General features: G+C 43.3%; 1 protein-coding gene and 1 pseudogene across 1 annotated transcript in view; both read left to right on the plus strand.

Moving 5' to 3' along the window:
* Positions 1–3,417: 3,417 nt before the first annotated feature.
* Positions 3,418–6,273, plus strand: LOC102282574 (AP-2 complex subunit beta pseudogene; annotated as a pseudogene).
* A 7,199-nt stretch (positions 6,274–13,472) lies between these two features.
* Positions 13,473–19,194, plus strand: part of MCHR2 (melanin concentrating hormone receptor 2) — a 38,723-nt gene continuing 33,001 nt past the window's right edge. The window contains exons 1-2 of the mRNA XM_070376447.1: positions 13,473–13,578; positions 16,382–16,656. Of these exons, the coding sequence (XP_070232548.1) occupies positions 13,473–13,578; positions 16,382–16,656 (381 nt within the window). The remainder of the gene's footprint in view (positions 13,579–16,381; positions 16,657–19,194) is intronic.

The following is a 19,194-nucleotide window of genomic DNA, read 5'->3' on the forward strand; positions in this document are numbered from 1 at the left end:
ACTTAAATTTGCTACATCAAAGTTTTTCACAAGTTCTTGAGGATAGAGTTGGATATTAACATCCATCTTCTTCTAACTTATACATGGATTATTATGTACAATTATGCTCAGGATAACTGGCTAGTACACAGTATGTAGTTCTCATTCCAAAAATTAAAGGTGGTGGTCCACAGTGAGTCATTGTGGTTGTCATTCTTAAAATCCAAACAAAAGCACCTTTTGGTTTTTCAAAGAATGAAAGCTAGGCTGAGTGTTCTCTGCCTTACTAACCTGTCAAAATCCTGGTCCTTCAAAGGAACATACCCATTGAAGTAGACTTCCTTCAAGAATACTGAACTTACATGTTTTATTTCTATCTGGAAATACATTTATTGTACCTCCATTTCATGCTATATTGCAATTATTTATTTATTTTCTCCACAATATTGCAAATATCTCACCTCATTGACAGAATGACATCTTGTCCATCTTTGTTCCCCCAATGCCTGGAATAATTACTGGTGTGTAGCAGGTGGGTTCACTTTTTGGTTGGTTGACTGGCTGCTTGGTTAATTTTCAGGTTAGTTGTTTAGCCAGTTTGGTTTCCCAAGAAAAGAAAATTAATTAGCTCATTACAACCCTCTTTAAGCACAAAACTATAACTTCTTCAAGGTGAAAAATTACAATTTTACCATATGCTATCTTCAAGAGTATTTGTCAAGGCTTGGCAACTGCACTCAAAACATGATTGAGAGATTATTGAGCAGAATATGTCAATACTGTCAAGTTCGTCACCTGTCTTTCTACCCTCATTACTTTCTTCAAGTCTCTGAGCACTTTGTCAAATATAAATGGATGTCTTTAAACATGCTCCTAAAAATACCATTTAAATGCCACTGGAAAAAAGCTTTACTAACACTTTAACAGATAAAAATTTATTATGGAAATACAAAAAACCTCGAATAGCCAAAGCAATCTTGAGAAAGAAAAATGGAACTGGAGGAATCAACCTGCCTGACTTCAGGCTCTACTACAAAGCCACAGTCATCAAGACAGTATGGTACTGGCACAAAGACAGAAATATAGATCAATGGAACAAAATAGAAAGCCCGGAGATTAATCCACGCACATATGGACACCTTATCTTTGACAAAGGAGGCAAGAATATACAATGGAGAAAAGACAATCTCTTTAACAAGTGGTGCTGGGAAAACTGGTCAACCACTTGTAAAAGAATGAAACTAGACCACTTTCTAACACCATGCACAAAAATAAACTCACAATGGATTAAAGATCTAAACGTAAGACCAGAAACTATAAAACTCCTAGAGGAGAACATAGGCAAAACACTCTCTGACATACATCACAGCAGGATCCTCTATGACCCACCTCCCAGAATATTGGAAATAAAAGCAAAAATAAACAAATGGGACCTAATTAAACTTAAAAGCTTCTGCACAACAAAGGAAACTATAAGCAAGGTGAAAAGACAGCCTTCAGAATGGGAGAAAATAATAGCAAATGAAGCAACTGACAAACAACTAATCTCAAAAATATACAAGCAACTCCTACAGCTCAATTCCAGAAAAATAAATGACCCAATCAAAAAATGGGCCAAAGAACTAAATAGACATTTCTCCAAAGAAGACATACAGATGGCTAACAAACACATGAAAAGATGCTCAACATCACTCATTATCAGAGAAATGCAAATCAAAACCACTATGAGGTACCATGTCACGCCAGTCAGAATGGCTGCGATCCAAAAGTCTACAAGCAATAAATGCTGGAGAGGGTGTGGAGAAAAGGGAACCCTCTTACACTGTTGGTGGGAATGCAAACTAGTACAGCCACTATGGAGAACAGTGTGGTGATTCCTTAAAAAACTGGAAATAGAACTGCCTTATGATCCAGCAATCCCACTGCTGGGCATACACACTGAGGAAACCAGAAAGGAAAGAGACACGTGTACCCCAATGTTCATCGCAGCACTGTTTATAATAGCCAGGACATGGAAGCAACCTAGATGTCCATCAGCAGATGAATGGATAAGAAAGCAGTGGTACATATACACAATGGAATATTACTCAGCCATTAAAAAGAATACATTTGAATCAGTTCTAATGAGGTGGATGAAACTGGAGCCTATTATACAGAGTGAAGTAAGCCAGAAAGAAAAACATCAATACAGTATACTAATGCATATATATGGAATTTAGAAAGATGGTAACAATAACCCTGTGTACGAGACAGCAAAAGAGACACTGATGTATAGAACAGTCTTTTGGACTCTGTGGGAGAGGGAGAGGGTGGGATGATTTGGGAGAATGGCATTGAAACATGTATAATATCATATATGAAACGAGATGCCAGTCCAGGTTCGAAGCACGATACTGGATGCTTGGGGCTGGTGCACTGGGATGACCCAGAGGGATGGTATGTGGAGGGAGGAGGGAGGAGGCTTCAGGATGGGTAACACATGTATACCTGTGGCGGATTCATTTTGATATATGGCAAAACCAATAAATATTGTAAATTTAAAAAAAAATAAAAAACTTATCATAGACTAACCAGCTATGTGCAAATGTAATGTAAGGAAGTTCACCTAAGGAAAGGAAAATCAACTGATTTTTCATGTTAAAACATTCTAGAGCATAATGATTCACAGTTGCTAAGACAGCATACATGATAATCTATGATTATTCTTCAAAAACTTGGAGGAAAAAATATAAATTGTTGCACTGACCTCATTGCTAATGGTTAGTTTTTTACATAAGCACCTGTGAGTGTTTGAAATGAATGTATATGCCAAGGCCCCTTAAAGAATATAAAAGATATCAACAACTCATAGTCACCCAAAATAAAGGGAGTTGTTTCCTGGAACCACTGTATCTTCTTTGGTGCTCGGCATTGTGACGAAGCTTGGGAAACAGCTCTACTGTGTGTGTTCCATCCACCTTTCTCAAAACTGAGGAGAAAGTAATGAGTATTTCTGGTTGTTCATTTTTGGTTTTGGCACCAACACGGTTTCTGAATGAACTTAATAGTAATTTTAATACCAAATATTAGATATCTAATGTTTGGGGGGGGAACCCATGAAAGTAATTAAAATTGATCAATTTAATTCATTGGTCATTTATTTTAAAATAAATGTTCTTATACTGATTGTAAAATCATTCTGAAATAGGGCTGGCATCAGCAGTGGAGAATAATTTTTAATCATTTAGAAATTGGGAGCCATATAATACAAGTCACTGAGGTGAAATTCAGCAGCCATTAGAAGGCAAATGGGGACTGATTAATAAGCAAATTTTAGGGGCTTAGACCTGGAGGAGTCATGACGTGCAGGAAACCATTATAACACCGCTCAGGCTGTGCTCTCTGGCCGCTGCTGCCACGCCCGCCCTTGCCTACAGTACACATCAAAGATCCAAAACCATGACTGACTCCAAGTACTTCACAACCAATAAAAAGGGAGAAATCTTTTAATTAAAGGCTGAACTCAACAATGAAAAGAAAGAAAAGAGGAAGGGGGCTGTGAAGAAAGTGATTGCTGCTATGACTGTGGGGAAAGATGTTAGCACTCTCTTTCCAGATATAGTGAACTATATGCAGACAGACAACCTGGAACTGAAGAAGCTTGTGTATCTCTACTTGATGAACTATGCCAAGAGTCAGCCAGACATGGCCATCATGGCTGTCAACAGCTTTGTGAAGGACTGTAAAGATCCCAATCCTCTGACTCAAGCCTTGGCAGTCAGAACCATGCAGTGCATCCGGATGAACAAGATTACAGAATATCTCTGTGAGCCCCTCTGCAAGTGCTTAAAGGATGATGATCCCTACGTCCAGAAGACAGCAGCAGTCTGTGTGGCAAAACTCCATAACATCAATGCCCAGATGATGGAAGATCAGGAATTTCTGGATTCTCTGTGGGATCACATAACAGATTCAAATCCAATGATGGTAGCTAATGCTGTAGCAGCATTATCTGAAATCAGTGAATCTCACCCGAACATCAACTTACTCGATCTATATCCACAGAATATTAATAAGCTACTGACAGCCCTGAATGAGTGCACTGAATGGGGCCAGATTTTCACCCTGGACTGCCTGTTTAATTACAATCCTAAAGATGACCGGGAGGCTCAGAACATCTGTGAGTGGATAACTCCCTGGTTATCTCATGCCAATTCAGCAGTGGTGCTTTAGCAGTAAAAGTCCTAATGAAATTTCTAGAGTTTCTACCTAAGGACTCTGACTACTACAATATGCTGCTGAAGAAGTTGGCCCCTCCACTTGTCACTTGGCTGTCTGGGGAGCCAGAGGTGCAATACGCCTGAGGAACATCAACCTAATTGTCCAGAAAAGGCCTGAAATCTTGAAGCAGGAAATAAAAGTTTTCTTTGTGAAGTACAATGATCCCATCTATGTGAAACTAGAGAAATTGGACATCATGATTCGTTTGGCATCCCAAGCCAACATTACTCAGGTTCTGGCTGAACTGATAGAATATGCCACAGAGGTGGATGTTGATTTTGTGTGCAAAGCTGTGCGAGCTGTTGGGTGGTGTGCCATTAAGGTGGAGCAATCTGCAGAGCGCTGTGTGAGCACGTTGCTTGATCTCATCCAAACCAAAGTAGATTACGTGGTCCAAGAGGCAACTGTCGTCATCAGGGACATCTTCCGCAAATACTCCAACAAATATGAAAGTATCATTGCCACACTGTGTGAGAACTTAAGAGTCACTGGATGAGCCAGATGCTTGAGAAGCTATGATTTGGATTGTGGGAGAATGTGCTGAAAGAATTGACAATGCAGATGAGTTACTAGAGAGCTTCCTGGAGGGTTTTCATGATGAAAGCACCCAAGTGCAGCTCAGTCTGCTCACTGCCATAGTGAAGCTGTTTCTCAAGAAACCATCAGAAACACAGGAGCTGGTAAGCAGGTCTTGAATTTGGCAACACAGGATTCTGATAATCCTGACCTTTGAGACCAGGACTATATTTATTGGAGCCTTCTCTCAACTGATCCTGTCACAGCTAAAGAAGTAGTCTTGTCTGAAAAGTCACTGATTTCTGAGGAGACAGATCTTATTGAGCCAACTCTATTGGATGAGCTAATCTGCCACATTGGTTCTTTGGCCTCAGTGTACCATAAGCCACCCAATGCTCTTGTGGAAGGAAGTCACGGAATCCATCTCAAACACGGCAATGCATCACGAGAGCACTGGTGCAGGTGACAGCCCCGATGGCACCACTGCCACCAACCCAGGACAGCCTCAGGTTATCCCCTCCCAGGGTGACCCTCTGGGGGATCTTTTAAACCTTGACCTTGGTCCCCCAGTCAATGTGCCACAGGTATCTTCCATGCAGATGGGAGCAGTGGATCTCTTGGGGGGAAGACTAGATAGTCTGGTGGGACAGTCCTTCACCCCATCATCAGTGCCTGCAACCTTTGCTCCTTTCCCTATTTCTGCTGTGGTCAGCAGTGGTCTGAATGACCTATTTGAACTTTCCACAGGGATAGGCATGGCACTTGGTGGATATGTGGCTTCTAAGGCTGTGTGGCTGCCTGCGGTAAAGGCTAAAGGCCTGGAGATTTCAGGAACATTTACTCACTCCCAAGGGCACATCTATAAGGAAATGAACTTCACCAACAAAGCTCTGCAGCACATGACAGACTCTGCAATTCAGTTTAACTGAAACAGAATAGCTTTGGTGTCATCCCCAGCACTCCTCTGGCCATCCATACACCACTGACACCAAACCAGAGCATTGATGTCTCCCTGCCTCTCAACACCTTGGGCCCAGTCATGAAAATGGAGCCTTTGAACAACCGGCAGGTGGCTGTGAAAAACAAGACTGATGTCATCTACTTCAGCTGCCTCATCCCACTCAACGTGCTTTTTGCACAAGATGGCAAAATGGAGCTCCAGGTCTTCCTTGCAACATGGAAGGATATTCCCATTGAAAATAAACTTCAGTTTCAGATTAAGGAATGTCATTTAAATATTGACACTGTTCCCAGCAAGTTGCGAAACAACGTTTATACTATTGCCAAGAGGAATGTAGAAGGGCAGGACATGTTGTACCAATCCCTGAAGCTCACTAATGGCATTTGGATTTTGGCCGAGCTACGTATCCAGCCAGGAAACCCCAATTACACAGTGTTGCTGAAGTGGAGACCTCCCGAGGTCTCCCAGTACATCTATCAGGTCTACAACAGCATTTTGAAAAACTAATAGACTGGTCCGGTGCCCTCCGGCTACCCTATGATCGGTGCAGGCCAAGAACTCTTAACTGAAATAAATTGTTATTGCCACGTAGAATCTGAACCTGAACACACTGAGGCCACCCGCCAAGGTAGTGACTAGTTTAACCTGTGCTAACGTTAGAGCACGGCCTGTTGGATAGTTTTAGCTTCCTGTGAACGTCTGTAACCACTGCTTCAATCATTTCCCACCTCGTGCCACCTGCTGCTATCTGTCCTTACTTGTGGGCTTCTCCATGCTGCGCTTACAGTGGCTGGCAGTTTTGAGTGTACTTTGATATTCTGTAATCAAGAGTTCATTTCAAAAGCAGAAAAAGACAAAAAAAAATACTAAAGCAAGGAAAAGTGTCACTGAAATGTAAACTGCACTTTATTGTTTTATATTTTTGTACATATGAGAAATTGAGGGAATAGTGTGTGATTGAGAGAAGTATTAAAGCAACCACGCAGTCTGGAGGGAAGAGATGCAGTTTCTTGCCACCCTGTAGCAGCCTTGTTCCTGATCACTTTTTTCCTCTCTAAACTCCTTTTCCTGTGATTCCTCCTGCCCCGTATTCTCATCTCCTTTGATGCTCTGCAGCTAGGAATAGTGGTCTTCCTTGAATGGTGCTGGAGGGTGTGGGGAATGGGCCTTGACAGTCCGGAGGCTTCGAGGAATGAGAACTTAACTACATTCCTTTCCACAGATCGAATCCGTGAGTAACACTGATGAAAGAATTTCAGTAGAGACGGGAAACAGGAATCAAAACGCCCTCCCTACATCTCCCACTCTGGATTTAGTTTAATCTCAGGTCCAATTCACATCTAAAATCTTGGTTTTAGAGCTGAAACTGACTTACTTCACATAATAACTCATCCAACCTTGTTTTTCTGAAAAAAGAAAAAGATAAAAGACAAACAGGATGTTACTGCCTGAGGACTGTTGACTATTAGGTAGCAGAGGTGGGGGGCTGGGTCTCCAAATCCCAGTCAATGTTGTTCTCACCGCAGGACCCTCTCATTGACTTTCTTTCCTCAATGCCTTTCTCTTACCTTTCAGGTCCTACTCCCTTATGGCTCTCCTCACATTCCAAGCAGATTCTGGCGCTCCATTCACTGGCATCCGGTGGCAGCAGAGCCTCTGTCCAGGGACTTGAAGGTAAACCCTGATGCCAGAATGAAGGAGTAGCAAATTTGCTCCCGGAGCCTCAGTGCTGGAGGGCAGCAGGGTGGATGCGGGGATGAAGTGAGCTTCCGGTGCCACACAGTCATCCTTCAGCTCTCTGGTCCGCTAGATACTTGTGTTGCTTAGGCTCCCAGGCAGGTGAGATCACTTCAGAGGGCCAAGCCATCCTTTTCATCTCTCAAAAGATCGGGAAATGTGAGAACCCCTTCCCCGACTAGGCACATTGGGTGTGGTCTGTGGAAGAGCGCTTCGTGCCCGAAACACCGGTCTGTTCAGCAGTGTTCGCAGTTTCACCTGTGGTTAACTGCTGCTTCCCGACACTGGGGACTCAGGGTCTATGACCGAGACTGCTTCTCAGACGCCCCTGCTCTCATCAGAGGCGGCCGGGTCCAAGGCCTCATGCAGGACTCGGATCTGAAAGTGAGTCCAAGAGGAGGAATCTTAGAAAACAGCAGAAACTACCCCACAACCGTGTTGCAAGTGAAATAACCCTGCCTCATACCACTTACAAAGCTACGGGGAGCAGGTCCCCCAGACTCCACGAGAATTCCTGGGGTGCAGGACAGGAATCCCTCAGGCACGTGGAGAACACGAAGTGGCAAGGGATGGTGGGTGGGAGGTGGGTAGCTTGGTGACAGGCAGGGTAGAAAAGCAGGTGGGTGAAGCTCCGTGGTTGGGAGACTGCTCGTGGAGTCAGTGGGATACAGCAGTGAAGAAGGTCCCCACTACAAACGCGGTGTTCTCGCCTCAAAGCAAACCGCAGTTCCAGGCAGCAGAGCTCGTGGCAGGGTAAGCAGACAGTGTGGTACCAAGAAGTGTCCCTCCGCCTCTGAAACCCGGCGTCTCTCAGCCTCCCCGGCAGTCATGGGCAACAGCTGGACTATTCAGCTGACCTGACAGAGCTGGTCTGCCAGCCCTTCGCTCCTTGGAGAGGCTCCCTCCCGGTTTGCCTCTGAGCAGCTGGGGAGGGATTCTGCTCCACCGAAAGGACCTCTCTCCTGAAGAGACAGAGCCTGTTGCCTGCACCGCAGTGTCCCTGGGGGCCCATTTCAAGCTTGGCCGAACTGGGGGATGAGTAGAGGTTGCCCTGAAGTCCTCTATTCGCCACCGCAGCCTGTCTCTGTAACGTCAGCCGGTGTCTCACAAAGGGCACGGGAAACGCACACACCCACCCAGAACTCTTGCTGGTAGAGATTCGCTGAGTGTCTGTCCTCGCCCGAGCTTTTTCGTGTGTCTGCGTTGCGAACCTTGGGACTGGAGAGAAGGAGGAGGGGGCTAAGTGTTGCCCTAAAAATACTTACCATTCTTCTGTTGTTAGGATCTGTTCTGGGGGAGGGTGGGGGGAGGGGAAGCTTGGCTTTGTCTTTGTCAGTAAACTCTCATTTACACACACACATACAAATAATACATAAAAATAAATAAGTAAGCAAAGTTTGAGAGAGTCCAATTGGTTGGTAGGGCTTAAAAGTCATTGTCAACTGTTCTAAGAGTTCATTTCAGGTTTATAGCAAGTCTAGGATTTACACAAACTGCCCTGAATAACTTAAAAGAATTCCAAAGTGTACGTACTATAGCAGGGATCCCCAACCTCCAGGATCTAATGCCTGATGATCTGAGGTGGAGCTGATGTAATTATAACAGAAATAAAGTGCACAATAAATGTAATGCACTTGAATCATCCCGAAACCATCCCCCTGCCCTCGCCCATGGAAAACTTGTTTTCCACAAAACCAGCCCTTGGTGCCAAAAAGGTTGGGGACAACTGTTGTATAGGATATTAATTAGGACTCTCCTTTGTGCTCAGTCATGTCCAACTCTTTGCAACCCCATGACTGTAGCCCAACAAGCTGCTCTGTCTGTGGAATTTCCCAGGCAAGAATCCTGGAGTGGGTTGCCATGCCCTCCTCCATGGGATCGTCCCAATCCAGGCACCAAACCCGCATCCTTTGTGTCTTCTGCACTGGCAGGTGAATTTTTTACCACTGCACCCCCTGGGAAGCCATTTTATTTATTTATACAAAAATAAAATGAGTTTGGGAAGACATGGGTTAATGCAGTCCTTCTCAGAGCCTTTAATCTATCACTGTGCATTATGACTCTGAAAGAAGGAGTGAGGGAATTACATAACATACAATGTGCCTCAAACTCTTTTGACCAATACAACAGTTATCTATTTCCACAATAATTCTAAACTCAGTGACTTTAAACAACCATTGTTTGTGCTCACAGACCAGCAGTTTGACTGAAACAGCTCTGATTCAAGTTGCAGGTCTATGGAGCTGGTATTCCATACTCCTCTTGCTCTCCTCAGCCCAGCAGCCTTCTCCTCAGGCAATAGCAGAGGTTCACATGACATAGTGAAAAAGTATCTCTTAAGTCCCAGTCTGAGGATCATCACAGTATCTCTCTAATCTACATTCAACGGGACAAAGCAAGTTCACACAACCAAGCCCAAAATCAAAAGGTGATAAAATATGCTCTGTCCATGATGACATCATTGCAAGGAAGTGGTTCTAAAGAGAAGTAAAAGATCTGAAACCAACCAACCAACCTCTCATAATCATAGAATCCTTTGTTTATAGATCATCTCATGGCAGTAGAGTTCTACAGAACACACTTTCAGAAACACTGCGATATCTCATTGGTGTTTTTGCAATGTTCCTGTTAGTGGGAACAAAAACAGCAACATCCTGAGATGCAGCCATCTGAGAAATGTTTTTAAATCTCACAGTCTAAATGGGCATCTGTTAGATTCCTAACAGGAAAGAATTCTTCCATCTAATGGGACTTTAAAATCCCTCCTACCGTCACAACTCACTAGGAACTCAACCCCAAGAGTGAATACGAACACAGTACGTTCAGTTGGGAGACAGCACTCCTCGATAGCACCATCCAGAACACTGTCAAGGCTTTGGAGGGAGGCAGATCCTTTTATAGGAGTGGATGATTACGACTCACTTCTCAGAAGCTGTGCTCAAGTAAGTGTAAAGTCAAAGACCAAGTTAACAGCAGGTGGATCTAGGAGAGAAGAGACATCCCAGCCCAGGCCAGGGTCCTCAGAAGAACACACTAGGTCTATGAATAGTCCCTTATGTGGAGGAAGAGACCCCAGGACCCTTTGTGTGCCCTTGCAATTCATGCATACACGTGTGGAGTAAAGTGAACCTCATTTGCATCAGCATGTATGGTCTATCATCTTATTCATTTCTTTTATTTTTTTTACAAGACCAGAATCAATAGACCACACCAAAAATTTCTGAACCAGATGATAAGCACAGTCAGAAGTCTGTGTCCTTCTGGGACAAAAAACAGTAGCACAAAATCAGGTCAGCAGCAGTTCCTACACTAACCACCAGTTCAGTTTCCAGCTTAGAAAAAAAGGCAATAATATCCAGGGGCCAGGTTTTAACTCTGAATCCCAGCTCCCCTCCTGCTCTTTAAAGGAAGTAATACCATCAAAAGAACTCACACTTAGGGTAACAACCACATGGGATTCTATTCTACTTCACTGCTTATTGTCTATTTAACTTTAAGCTCACTTTCTTTATTAGCAAAATGGGTAACACTTATTCTGTGCACCTTCCAGCATTATTACAAAAATAAATAATATATGTAGTGACACTTTTCAAAGTATATATAAAAGTGCCACCATAATGTTAGATAAGGTCACATATCCACCATCAACATCTATGGAACTGTCAAACATAAACAAAGGTGTGATTAAATATCATATGGTGATGTTTTCCTGAATAGTGGTCTCTCACACAGGCCTTTTAGCTACCAATGCCAAGTAAAACACAATGCAACATATTGGGCTATTTTTTTTTTAAAATGGTTTCTTCACTTTTACAATATGGCAACAACAAAAAGATTTATTCATCCCTCATTTAGAGTACACAATCAGATAGAATTTGATTGTCATCATCATTATCAATCACTGGTAACAAAGAATTGGAATGGCAAATATTATTGCAGAGGCCCCTGTTTTTTTTAAGAGAGATGCTTCCAGGTAAGAACTATAAGACAAGCTACCCTTGAGTTTACATGGAAAAGACTCAAAATCTTGTCAGGAATAGAAAAGTTGAACAGAGAAATAAACTTCAAGAATTTAACTTGGAGAAAATGTAAGGTTTACAAACTCATAGTGGACTACATTTTTATATTATCAGAGAAATAGAATATGCTTGTCAACAAGGGTATTGCCATAGACATTTTGATAACAGGTAAGAACCAACCTAAGAGATAGATCAGGTGGTTGGTTTCTTTTCTTTCTTCTCAAAGATGTTGTGATGAAATCTTGTTTATCATACTTACTAACAATCCTCACATCCTTCTAAAATCTTGGCCATTATGTCTCCCACTTTAAATTCTCTTAAAGTTCTCTTTAAATTCTTTTTCTCATTTTCATTCCTTTGGTTTTCTGTGAGAGACTTTAAGGCATGTACTCATTTAAAGGCAAAACTTTTTTTTTCTTTTTTTGCATACAGCACTAACTCTAAGGTCACTTCCAGTTCTAAAATAATAGAACTGGAATATAATCAGTGACACCACACGTGTTTTTTAAAAGTCTGATCTGTTGAATTTCTGAGTTTCTTTAATCTTTCAAGTTTTTCTGATTTTTCTAATTTAATGTGTAGACACATGACATTTCATCACATCATTCAGACCACTCAGATTACAGAAGGAGGAAAGATTGTAAAAGGTGCTGCAACTCCCATCACATCACTTGTGGAGTACTTACCACAAGCCAGGTCTGGTTTAAATGCTTTTGCACATGTCATCCCCATGAAGCCTTCCAGCATCCAGCGGAGGGAACTATTATTGACAGAACCCTCATTTTAAGGAAGGAGCAGTTGAGGATTAGAGACATTAAGGAACCTGCCCAAGGATATATGCCTAATAGTAAATGACAACACTGGAATGGATTTGGGGCTGCCTGTCTTCAGAACCCCATGAGGCTCTCTTGGGCAAAAAGTGGTCCAGCCTCAGCTTTATAAAAGCCAGCTTCTTTTCTAAGTAGCAACTGAGGTCAGTAGATTTGTTCAAAGAGAAAACATGAAGCTCAAGCAGTTTTTCTGAGTTGAGTTACTAGCGGTTCTTTTTGTGGTTTGGTTTTGTTTGCTTTGTTGTTGGTTTTTGTTTTTGTTTGGCTCTTTTTTGGAGATTTAAACTGGTTAAGCCAAAGTTCCTAAAAAGGGACTAACTCCTTGGAGACATTGTAAATTTCTTCTTTCCTCCTCCCCTCCCTCCTTCCTTCTCTTTAATCCCTTGGGACATCAGCAAACATTTGTAGAAATAAAAACAATCTCGGATTTCTGTTCCTTCACACTTTAGCTGAAAACATCCAGAAATGTTCACAGGAACTTGTGTGACTATCAGAGTGACTGATAACAACACAAGCTCCGCGAGAGCAGAGATGTTTTAATATTTTATTCGCTACAGCCTCCCAAGCTCCTAGACGGGCGCCAAGCACACAGCAGGCGCTCAATAAAGATGCTCTGATTGGATGAAGCCAACTTTAAGTGGCAAGTGTGAGCCGGTCCTCTGGGACTCCGGCCCGCTTCTTGATTCTGACACTCCCTTTAGAAATAGAGACGGGGTGGGCTCCCTACCTGTTTTAGACCATGCTCTGAGTTCCAGAACCTCCCTCTCCTCCCCACCTCTCCGCAGCTGGAAGCAGCTGCGCGCGGTCTGGCCACCAGAGCTTGTCTGGTAGGACTCCAGTCTCACAGAGAAGAAGGGCGTTCGAGGGGAGGACAGAGAGCACTCAGGTTTCCGCAGGGCCGGAGCTCCACGGCCGGGGCGGCAGCAATGGGCCGGCCGGGGGGCTCGGACCCCCACGGGGGACCGAAAGGCCGGCCTCCACCCGCCGCTCCTCCCAGGGGCGGGTTGACCGACAGGTGTCGCATTGCACTGAGCATTTTCTCTCCACCCTCAAGGTATAGAGTGGGCTTCTGCGGAGGCGCCGGCGGGACAGAGCGGAGAAGGGCGGGTGGCCAGTGGGTTTCATACACAACAAAGGAAATGGATACAAAGATGGGAAAAGAAAGGCAGAATGGCTTTCAGAGAAGCAGCAGCCGTAGCTCAGAAAGCTGGAGCGCGCGGAGCTCACGCATCCGGCGTATTTCCGAGAGGAAAAATGCTGAATCAGAACCGCGAAGGCAAGGCATGCATCGCTGGGTTATGCTTCCCTAATAAGGGGTGCAGGATGCCTTTTTTAAACTAAAAAAGCCAGAGTTCCTCACCCAAGTTGATGCCCTCGGCCCCTCAGCCCACACCGTGTTTGCGCCTCTGGTCTCTTGGTTAACCTTGTATTACTCATCTGTCACATGGCGCGTGCAAGGTTGTCAGAACTCTGCCCATGCCCTTAGGAAGTTAGTAGCTGTCAGGGAACCGCAGAGAGCGGGGAGAAGGGAATGTGGGCTTTTGCATATCAGCCCAGAGCTTCTCAGAGTCCTTGAGAAATTCTTTCTAAAAGTTCTTTCTTTAGCAATGAGAGAGAAACGCACTCTCTTAAACTTCTTAGCAAGGTTTTGCCCCAAAGTTTTATATCTTTATTTGTAGTGGAATCTTATTAAAAGGCCCCTGAAGCTACTACTAAAAGAAACAGGCATAAACGTGCAATTGTCTTTATTTCCTGTATGCACAGAAATTTCACAGAACTTAGCTCAGTGCAAATGTGGGGGCCAGGTGTTTTCAATGAATGTTTTCTAATTTTTCTAATGTTGCATCTTCTATTTAACCTGTTTCCTAATATAATTTGTGGGTAGAGATGTGGAAAGAGGGTACAACCTAACTGGCATGACAGGATGGGGAGCCCACTATTTGTTTTTCATTTGGATCATGACATCTGTTTTTTTTTTAATTTATTTTAATTAGAAGCTAATTACTTTACAATATTGTATTGGTTTTGCCATACATCAACATGAATCCACCACAGGTGTACACATGTTCCCAATCCTGAATTCCCCTCCCACCTCCCTCCCCATACCATCCCTCTGGGTCATCCCAGTGCACCAGCCCCAAGCATCCTGTATCCTGCATCAAACCTGGACTGGCGATTCATTTCTTACATGATAGTATACATGTTACAATGCCATTCTCCCAAATCATCCCCTCCCTCCCTTTCCCACAGAGTCCAAAAGACTGTTCTATACATCTGTGTCTCTTTTGCTGTCTCGCATACAGGGTTATCATTACCATCTTTCTAAATTCCATATGTATGTGTTAGTATACTGTATTGGTGTTTTTCTTTCTGGCTTACTTCACTCTGTATAATCAGCTCCAGTTTCCACCACCTCTGTTTTATGTCACCTTTGAATCGGCCTTTTGCAGAGCAGACATGCCCTCATCTATTGCCTCGTAGCTATGACAAGATAGTTACAAGGTCAGGATTGCTTGACTCCTAGCCTAGCACAGCTTGTTAAACTGCACAGAGTAATATATTCCAATAAAAGAGCTTGGGGAATAAAGAAGCATCAGTGTGCAGCCCACCCACCAGAAATATTAATGTTGATTGCTAAACAGAAATTGAGATTGAGTAGGAAAACCATCAGGCACTTTAAAGAGGAACCTGGTACAGTCCTATGAGTCCAAGATGCTACGAGGGAACAAATTCCATGTTTAGTGTCAGCCTGCTTTCCTCAAACCCCCCAGAAGTGGATTTGGGAAAGGATTACTGCAATCTAGTGATAAGTCTAGCATCTCATTAGAGTTGAGCCTGTACCTCTTAACACAAGTGATGGGCTAAATGTATAAGGTGCAGCAATTGTTCCACCAGACATCAAATTTCCCAGTTAACTAGATTGGCCCCAGAGTATAATATGGGGGTTCCCTCTACAGAACCTTTGAAAGCCCACTAGATCCAGTGGTCAGGGCAGTGTCTGGTCAGAGGCCCTAGGTGCCCTGGGAAGGAGAGTCGCAGCTCCCAATCCACAAAGGACAAACGATGGGACATGCCCCGAAGACACTGGTACTCTTCTACCTGTTACCATGACACTCCCTCCTGCATGCCACCTGGAAGGAAGCAAGGCTTTCACTTACCTCGCGTCCCACACTCACCCACCCCCAATTCCCTCTGCATTTATTTTTAACATTCTGATCCTCAGAAGTGAAATGAAATAAATACAGGTAGGGGAAATTGGAGAGAGCAGGAAATGGGGAAAGAGGGAGGAAGACTTGTTCATGCCTCAGGCCTAAAGAAAAGAAAGAACTTTTGACAAGGGCCTACTCTGCTTTAAGCAATGTTTGGGTGCTTCATTGTATTAAACCCCCATGAGTGCGATGATAGAGAGTATCATTCTCCCACTTCACCAATGGGGAAACCATGGGTGGGAAAAATGAGGCTCAGAGAGGTTGGTGACTACTTGAAGTCACACAGTTAGAAAGTGACAGGGTTCAGATTAGGCCCTAAACTGTCAGATTCCTCCAGGAAGGTAGCATGCTTGACCTGTGAGGGTGGAGGAGGAAAGCCCGCGTGCCTCTGTCCTCTCTGTATGTCTAGCTCCTGGCTACCCTGAAGAGGGGTAACTTGGAATAAAATGATCAAAAGCTGTGCCCCAGGGATATAAAGAGATACCTGGGTCTCTTACAGAAGTGCTGGGCCTCACAGATGGTCTGCTCCCCTTCTCTCCCCGTCCTCTGTCTCCATGTCTACACTCTCTCATTCCTCTGACCCCAAAGTAGGGGTCAAATGCTAGGGAACCCCAAATGCTAGGGTTCAAGAACCACTGACAGGTATCCTTTCTCTCCCTGGGTACCACCTTTTCACACCGTACCTGGGTTTCTTCTTTCTATCCCATGCTAACAGAATCGGGGATGTTATAAAGATCCCTTGACCAGTCCTGGTGTCTGAGTGATTTCCTGGGTCCAGCAAAGGGACCAAGTTTCCAGAGCCTTGAAGACAAGGGCTAACACCCCAAAATACGGACTCATTTTTCCACTCTACCTTCATTGACTGAGCAGCTGCCAAGAACAAAGGCCACATCTCCCGATACCTGGCAAACAAATGCAGTATTGTCTCACGAATCGATTGCTTCTCTGAGGTGCCCACCAGTGTTTTGGGGGAGAAGTTTCGAGAACAAGTTGAGGCGCAGCTATCCTTCCATGAGACTGGAGAGATTCCCCAAAAGAATCTGGATGTCATGAAGGAGGCAATGGTTCAGGCAGAGGAAGTGGCTGCTGAGATTACTAGGAAGCTTGAGAAACAGGAGAAGAAACGCCTGAAGAAGTTTGAAAAGGCTGGCTGCAATTGCCCTGGCTTCTTCAGAAAATAGTAGTGCCCCGGAGGAGAGTGAGGAGACAAGTGAAAGACCCAAAAAGAAGAAAAAGCAAAAGCCCAAAGAGGCTCCTCAGGAGAATGGAATGAAAGACCCATCTGTCTCTTTTTCCAAACCCAAGAAAAAGAAATCTTTTTCCAAGGAAGAGCTAGTTAGTAGTGATCTTGAAGAGACAGCTTGCACTGGAAGTCTTCCCAAGAGGAAGAAATCTTTTCCCAAAGAAGAACCAGTTAGTGACCCTAATGAGTCAGAAAACAAAAGGTCCCCAAGGAAAAGCAGAAAGTGTCTTCCAAGGAGAAGCCACTCAACAGTGGACCTGAAGAGGCTACTGCCCCCAAGAGCAGCAGCTCCAAGAAAAAGAAAAAGCTCTGAAAGTTATCCCAGGAAAGTTAGAATGGACATCTTCCTAGTGGGGCATAACTTAAGGAGGTATTCCCTATCCCATCCCCTAAAGCCCAGTAAAAATTAAAAAAAAAAAAAAAGATCCCTTGAAATATAGCAGCAGATGCACATCTAAGGCCCAAACTAAGCATGTCTTCAAGGTCTGCAGAGTGTAGGGATTCCCCTGCCTAGGGTGGGAAGCCTGAGAGGGTAGATGACTGGAGATGCTTAGGCAGACTCGGGGGTCTCTCTCTTTGGAAAGGGCAGAAGGAAATGGAAAGGGAGGAGATGGAGAGGGAGAGAGAGAATGATTCTGATGCAGGGAAGACTTTATAGAGAAGTTTTAAAAAATTGGATTCAATTGTGTAAAAATTAATGTTGACACAGTGACAGTCTTTTACAAATTTCCTGTGACTTAGAGCTAATTACCATGCATCACAGTAACAGCTGTATTTCATTAAATTTCAGAATAACTTGGGTACATCTTATTTAATTAATAAAGCTCTTAACTCTTTCTGTATATTCAAGTGAAATAGCTGGATCACAGATCCAAGTATTTGGCATGATAACTGATTGCAATAAACACACACACAAACATACATACAAATATACCCACGCACTTCCATACAAAAGCAACCTGTTTCAGTGTGCCCTGCCCAGCCCTGACAATCAGATGTTCCCAGGTAAGGTGACCTCTCCTTAGCATGAGAACGGTTCAGATTTAGTAGAGGATGATGGAGTATACTGACCTTCCTTTGGTCCATCTCACTCACCCGTGTGGGAGAGTTTGTGGTACTGAGGAAACTCATACACCTGGAAACTAGTATTTAACAAAGCTCCACAGTTGATTGAATAAAGCTTGCCAGTGTGCTTTTAGAATGCTTACTTTCTCATTAATTTATAGACAAACAATAAAACATAATAATCAGTATATAAATTGAAATTATCAAATTAATCAAAATATGTACCAAACATAGCCACTATATTCATATGAGACTATTTAACGCTAGCAGATTTTCAGCAACAGACTCTCTTCTTAAAATAAAAAGCTTATAGATTAGGTAGGCAAAGAGTCAAGTGATTAAAAATATATATATATATTTTTTACAATATATTATTTTATTTTTTTATTTTATTTTTAAACTTTATATAATTGTATTAGTTTTGCCAAATATCAAAATGAATCCGCCACAGGTATACATGTGTTTCCCATCCTAGACCCTCCTCCCTCCCTCCCCATACCATCCCTCTGGGTTGTCTCAGTGCACTAGCCCCAAGCATCCAGTATCGTGCATCGAACCTGGACTGGCATCTCGTTTCTTACATGATATTTTACGTGTTTCAATGTCATTCTCCCAAATCTTCCCACCCTCTCCCTCTCCCACAGAGTCCAAAAGACTGTTCTATACATCAGTGTCTCTTTTGCTGTCTCGTACACAGGGTTATTGTTACCATCTTTCTAAATTCCATATATATGCATTAGTATACTGTATTGATGTTTTTCCTTCTGGCTTACTTCACTCTGTATAATAGGCTCCAATTTCATCCACCTGATTAGAACTGATTCAAATGTAGTCTTTTTAATGGCTGAGTAATACTCCATTGTGTATATGTACCACAGCTTTCTTATCCATTCATCTGCTGATGGACATCTAGGTTGCTTCCATGTCCTGGCTATTATAAACAGTGCTGCGATGAACATTGGGGTACACGTGTCTCTTTCCCTTCTGGTTTCCTCAGTGTGTATGCCCAGCAGTGGGATTGCTGGATCATAAGGCAGTTCTATTTCCAGTTTTTTAAGGAATCTCCACACTGTTCTCCATAGTGGCTGTACTAGTTTGCATTCCCACCAACAGTGTAAGAGGGTTCCCTTTTCTCCACACCCTCTCCAGCATTTATTACTTGTAGACTTTTGGATCGCAGCCATTCTGACTGGTGTGAAATGGTACCTCATAGTGGTTTTGATTTGCATTTCTCTGATAATGAGTGATGTTGAGCATCTTTTCATGTGTTTGTTAGCCATCTGTATGTCTTCTTTGGAGAAATGTCTATTTAGTTCTTTGGCCCATTTTTTGATTGGGTCATTTATTTTCTGGAGTTGAGCTGTAGGAGTTGCTT

Source organism: Bos mutus, chromosome 9 (assembly GCF_027580195.1).
Source record: "Bos mutus isolate GX-2022 chromosome 9, NWIPB_WYAK_1.1, whole genome shotgun sequence".
In the NCBI taxonomy this organism is placed as follows: Eukaryota; Metazoa; Chordata; class Mammalia; order Artiodactyla; family Bovidae; genus Bos; species Bos mutus.